The sequence below is a fragment of the Acyrthosiphon pisum genome, chromosome X, assembly GCF_005508785.2.
Source record: "Acyrthosiphon pisum isolate AL4f chromosome X, pea_aphid_22Mar2018_4r6ur, whole genome shotgun sequence".
NCBI classification, from domain to species: domain Eukaryota; kingdom Metazoa; phylum Arthropoda; class Insecta; order Hemiptera; family Aphididae; genus Acyrthosiphon; species Acyrthosiphon pisum.
In genome coordinates this window covers 68,459,272-68,465,946 of record NC_042493.1, presented here as the reverse complement: position 1 = coordinate 68,465,946, position 6,675 = coordinate 68,459,272, and the positions used below count along the sequence as shown (strand labels likewise).

Below are 6,675 nucleotides of genomic sequence, written 5' to 3'. Positions count from 1 at the left end.
CAATCATAATCCATTTTTAAAATTAAAATCTGTGATCTGTCAAACCAAATTCTTCCAGTTTTGTCTAGCTTATTGGTCTAAAAGTCACTTGTTTTTTCATCTACTGCAGCCCCCTTAAATTATTTATTATTGAATTAAAAATGTTATCCTCAAGAAATTTATTATAGCTCTGACAGTCTAACCTATACAATTACGAAACTTTTCGGTCTTTTGCTGAACTTCATCTGTTTTGAGTTATTAATAAGTCTATGGATATGTTTTGATCCTATATAATATGGTTATTATACGCATTATTACAAACATATAGTGAAAAGCTATAATATGCCTATATGCTATATTGAATATTGTACAACTGTTCTATATTATTAATTAATTGTGCACTTGTGCCTATCAAATTTTATCTATCTATATAATGTGTTGTATAAAGTGTAGGTAATATTTAAATATAATATACAATACATATAATATTTTAAATTATATTAATTTGATCTATAATTTGTAGCAATTCACTCACAGTTGAGTGTTTTCATGATTGCAAGGCAAAAGTACAAGACTAATTAATATTAATTAGATCCTTGAGAGGTCGACCTCTATATTATAGTTAGGTATCTACGCTATATTCTCTTTTTCTACTCAATCGTCAGAATTTTACTATTTTTTTATACTTACAATTGTTTATAAATACCATACCTAGGTATATAGTTACGTTATATGTACCTATTATAATTACTAATATAATTTAAAATTATTATAATATATAATATATAAAATTGCAGACAAAAATTAAAATTGAGTTTGATGATATCCGATTAGTTTTAATCTCAAACCATAACGATTTTTAAGTTTTGCCTTACAAGTTATATTATATACTTTTTTTTTTATAAAATGTTTTCCATTATGATTGGATTTTAATTATTATTAAATTGAAGGAATTAGGTACTACAGTTAATAAGACAATCTTCAAGTTCTAATTGACCATTTCTAATTAATTAAAACATTATTAATATTTTATTATAAACATAAGGTATAATCATTGTTTCCGGATTCGCATATATTATTTATAACCAAGTTACAAAATTAAAGATAAGTACGATATCGTGCAGTAAGTGAATTGCAGTATATACATACTACTATAACTGACAACAAAACGAATATGTCAATTCGTAAAAGATATAGGTAGGTAACTCTATGTAAGTTTACCTAATAAGTATAAAATATATCCATGATAGATACGACTCAGCCTACGCGTCATCATCACACACGTATAAGGCTGGGTACTTTTCCAACAAGGTAATATCTTTTTCCAAGTTTCCCAATTGATTTTCCATAAAGGTTTTCCGATTGATTTTCGTCACTGAATCCGTCAGAATCGGCAATAATAAAAATTGTCTGGTCAATTCAGCCCAATTCGCTTTTAGTCCCTATATGAAACACATGTCAAGGTCGTGGAGCAAAAATGGATGACGGATAGAGAATACGTTATACGTAATTAATAATTTAATTTAATCTACTCACTGTTAATAACTCATAACGTTCATCTTCGGGCAAACGACGCAAAGGCGGTTTGATCGCCTTTATCCGTTCGATCTCTACCAGCCTGATAGTTTCGTTTTTTTTTAGAGTTTTCTCTATATATAAAGGTAATTTGCCAAAATCCTTCAATCACATAAAATAGTATTTAAAAAAAAAATAATATTTTGACGACACCACCACCACAACCAATTGGTAAATTAAGTTTAAAAGTACCTTCTTAAATACGTACGAAGGCTCTAGGCCGGCTTCGTTCAGAACTATTATGTGTCCGTTTCGACTGTCTTGTACTCGATGTTTTGGGCACGGTGGTACCTTTCTTACCACGTCAACAACGTTTTCACTCAGAAAATTCCTCAAGATTTTTTTTTTTGGTGACGGTTTATTATTATTAGGGTAACACGGACAGTGAACTGGATTTTTGATAGTTTTTTTAGTATTTTCTGTAAATTACCCAGTCAAAAATTAGTGAATGACCATTGACCACTACGTTAACCGGGCAACACTTAGTTCAAAATATATGAAGAATGAAGACCTGAGATGAGTACAAAGAAACAATTAATATAAAATCTAGGTACCCAGAAATATGACGTCATAAACTATTAAACTCATATCTTATTGATACTTGATAGGTATGTTATCATAATTTATAAATCTTACCGACAAATGGTCTAATCACTTTTCTGGTATTTTTTTTTAAAAACTCGGATGGTTTATTGACTTTGACTTCAGCATAGCCCATAGTTTGGTGACACCCCCTATTTAATTTGAATTCTCTCTGTATCGAATTGTTAAAGATTGAACGATGCATCGGGGGTTTGATCACCGGTGTTTTTGGCCTTTGGATTAAGTATTTAATATTTTCCTGGTACTCACTCATATTTAGTCTTACCAATTAACTGCAAAATATTAATTATTATTAGCTTAATATTTTGTCACATATATAAAATGTAAAAATGGAGATTGCTAATATTTGGGTACTAAATCAACTATGACAAATATATTATTATTATAACATTTACTGTTATAGCAGTTTAATAGTAATGTAAATATTACTTACTTAGCGACGTAGGTACCTATGGATTAAAAATACATAATACAATTAATGAAATGCCGCATGTTATATAGCCAGCAATTACTTTTTTTTGCTGGTTCAATTTTTTTATTTGACATCATAAACCTATATTATCTTGCACGTTTTGACTAAGACTATAAATAATTGAGTAAATTGAGTTGAGCATGAAAATGTGTAGTTATATGGAACCGATATCTTAAACCATGTCAGACGTGTATGAGCCAGAAATTAGAAAATATTGTTATTTATTAATATGACTTATGTTATTTGTATACAGTAAAGGTACCAGCTATTGCATATTTTATTTTGATGCCAGAAACGGCTGTTCAGAAAAATAATTTTGTGTATAGTTGGTAGGTACTATAATGCACTATGCATAGAAGAAATACATCTCTACATATAACCTATAAATTACGATTCCGAGAAAATATTGGCTGTCCCAAAACACTTTTATAGTGACACTATAATATTATAATATAAATTCAAATCTGGTACGTTTGGACCGTTTGGCAATCCTAGAATTACCTACCGAGGATACTAGAGATTTTCACCAAATGTTCATAGTAAAATTTTCCATAGGTACCTACATCGTAATATATTTTGATTCTATTCTTGTGCTACATATTTAATTTTTATTGATATTTTAATTTTTATTGAGTTTTTTTTTTTATTTGAGTTATTTCTATACATTTTGAAAGTCTTTCACTGTGTTAAAATTAAGACAATTTACTACAAGGTACCTACCTAATAAGTTTTTATTACAGCTATTTAACAATAGATGGGCACCCCCTCCCCCCCTTTAAGGCTTTTTGCTTTCTTGCTGTATTTCAGTCCAGGAGGTCACTAGGACTCACCCTGCCGCTGGGTAACGCGGGGTTTCGAAATCCCTCCACCCTTGTGGGAGGAAATGTCAAACCACTAATATATATAATATTATTATATTAAACGGACCTTAAACTTTGCTTCAGAACACTCCAAAACACTTATACATTTTTAAATTTTTTCCGAAACAAACTTAATTTAATAATGAATAATGATCCAATGACACCAACAACAAGATCAGGAACTACAATTGATGCGATTTTTACACGGTACCTACCTAATGTACCATCAAGAACTTACTTAGATCTTATTTCAGCTATCATAGACCAATAATATCTACTTTTCCAAAAGAAATATCCACAGATGAATCTTCCAACGAATACATGGAAATTGATGAATTAGAATAAGTTTATTCTAATTCTTTGTTTTTTTATACTTTTCTATATAAAAAAACTATATAGAGTCTTAAGGATGTACACCACACCTATCACTATTAAGTGTTTCAGATTGTCATATTTATTTTCAAAAAATAGACAAATATTCTTATAAATGTATAGGATGCTAGATATATGACCTATACGTGGTGCATCCCGGGTAATGCTAACAATATATCGAAAAAAGTCTACGAGAAAAATTAATAAGCCTCGATTTAAACATGTCGTTAGCTGTGATGGACCAGAACTGTTATTCCAACCTGTCGGCCACGTCACTATTTATTTTATCGTGCCTTAGTAAAGTAGTTTCACTTCATACGCGCATACTTGCAACACGCACCTTTTTTTTTATAGCATTTGAAGTTCAAATTTTGACAAAGTCATGAAAATGTGCAAATCAATTTGTAGTTAAGTACATATACATTTATATAGCTAAGGCTTGAAAATGTAATACAAGATTCTTCATAAGTATTTCATTCTAACCCTAGGAAAATCAAAAAACGTATATTCACAGATATTTTTTTATAGACATTTAAAATTCAATCTTGAACAAAATTACATATTTAACGAAAAATAACAATTTTAGTTAGGTATTTTGTTTAAATATATAATTCGGCGTACTTGAAACTTTTACGTGTACATTATTATATTTTACTTCGCGCAATAACATTTTTAAATATTTAGAATGACGAGGTCGAGGTGTTCAGTTATATTAAGACAGTACAGACACATTCTGTTCACATGCTGTACATACTGTACACATACTGAAAGTGTATCTAGTTGATGTTTCGAGAGGTCAACATTTAAAATGTCTTGTAGTTTTCAATTGCGTCACAAAAAAAAACAATTAAGAAAAACGGAAATTTTCACGCAGAATCAGTTTTTGACAAAAATGATTGGTTTTTATTGTGTTACTCAAAAACGAATAGCCGTAGATAGGCAGTTGACATTGTGACCAAAAATGTCTTTTATCATTTTCTATAGGTACTTACATGATAACATTTTCAAAATATTTTGACTCTTTTTAAATTATTTAATACTTATAGATATTTAAAAATTAAAATTTTCAAAATTTTTTTGTTGGCCCAAAAGTCTAAAAATTATATAAACAGTATTTTTTAATAGATATATAATTTCAAATTTGAACATAAGATATTTAAACAAACTACAAAAAATAACAATTTTAGCTATTTTTTAGTTTAAAATATTATGATTATATAGGCTTAAAGACCGTCTTCACTAGGAATCGTTTTTCGTATACAATGATTTTATATCATTAAATTCAAATTTGACACATACAGAAACATTGAAGGCTGAAGCTAATAGTGACCCACACGATACTCAATGTATAACGGAGGCTTCAGAGCGGTATCTACCCTATTACCCATCATTTTTTTTTTATTATTAAATTATAATACAAATGACAACAGTATAATATTATGTAGGTAAACTAAAAATGCCAAGTTGATACTTGATATAGGTTTTAAATGTATTATAAAAGTTTTATTCAAACTGTACTTGTCTGTGTCTATATGCGTATGAAAAGTGAGAACACAATATGTCAATATATCGTTATAATACGACCACACACTTTAGCGGTGGCGGTGAAATAAGTTCGGACACAATTTACCACCATTGCGGCGGCACAGTTAAGATAAAAGAATTTGACCGTCACACCGCAGTGTATGGGGACTTTAAAAGGACATCACAACACATTTTTTTTTTTATTATGTTCCTTGGTGCATTATTGTATTCAAAATAATGAAAAACATTTTGGTAAAAATCCCAAGTTAAAAAAAATATTATAATCGCGTAATGTTACTGAGCCGATGAATGAGCAGCCGTTCATGAAGGTAGTTTGATTTACACAATGATTAATGAATTTAATAACTTACGACAACGACAGTATTTCAGAATTTTTTTTTCTTAATCCTAATTAGGTATATTTATATTTACGACCAAATTCGGACCAATAGTGATTTAAAATGTAATATATTATCTTGTTTTTGTATATGTTACTGTGAATGTCCGCAATTGGTGAATGCTGACAGTCACCTACCTAGTGAATGTCAACATACACCTAATGAATTGGTGAATGTTGAAAAATTAAAATAATACAGACATATCTAGTGGATGTTGACATTTACGTTAGGATTTTGGTTAATGTTGACATTATAGGTACGTATTCGCATTTATCATATTATATTATTATTAAAGTAGGTAAGTACTATAATATAGTTGCATATATCTAATATAAAGTAGAAACAACATATGTGTAATTAAATAAAAAAAAACTATTATTATTATTATTAAACAGTATTATACTATACTAGCTCAACCCGTGCACTTCGTTGCCCATTAAGTGTACCAACTATATGTGACTCAAACTTTGTTCAATTCGTTATTTAATATTCGGTGTATGGTTTCAAAATTAATCTTAACTTTTCCGTTGCCCGTAATAAAAATTCTGATTCGCAGCAGTACATTATCAGGTAGGCAATCTATCTGCGGTAGATCGCGGACCCCGTGCTGTATGTACGTTAGTGTATGATTTAACACTGTATCAAAGTTATACCAAGTCTGTCGTATTCTACCTATGGTGGATTGATATAATCAATTAATACAAAATCCTAACCTAACCGTACTAAAATCAGATGAATAAACGCAAACGCATACAAAAAAATTCATTCAAATCGGTCTAACCATTTAGGAGGAGTTCAGTCACAACACACGCTTATTGCGTTTATTAACACATTCTGCGAAATAATTTAATATGTTTGGTAACCAACGGCAACTGTATAAAAATAAAATAAA

At 29.5% G+C, this 6,675-nt stretch overlaps 1 protein-coding gene across 1 annotated transcript in view; it reads right to left on the bottom strand.

The window, feature by feature from the left end:
• Nucleotides 1-1,012: 1,012 nt before the first annotated feature.
• LOC100574274 overlaps nucleotides 1,013-6,675 on the bottom strand; it is an 8,261-nt gene continuing 2,598 nt past the window's right edge. The window contains exons 3-6 of the mRNA XM_003244627.4: nucleotides 2,191-2,429; nucleotides 1,747-1,973; nucleotides 1,516-1,656; nucleotides 1,013-1,421 (exon numbers count right to left, since the gene is read on the bottom strand). Of these exons, the coding sequence (XP_003244675.3) occupies nucleotides 1,242-1,421; nucleotides 1,516-1,656; nucleotides 1,747-1,973; nucleotides 2,191-2,410 (768 nt within the window). The 5' untranslated portion in view covers nucleotides 2,411-2,429 and the 3' untranslated portion in view covers nucleotides 1,013-1,241. The remainder of the gene's footprint in view (nucleotides 1,422-1,515; nucleotides 1,657-1,746; nucleotides 1,974-2,190; nucleotides 2,430-6,675) is intronic.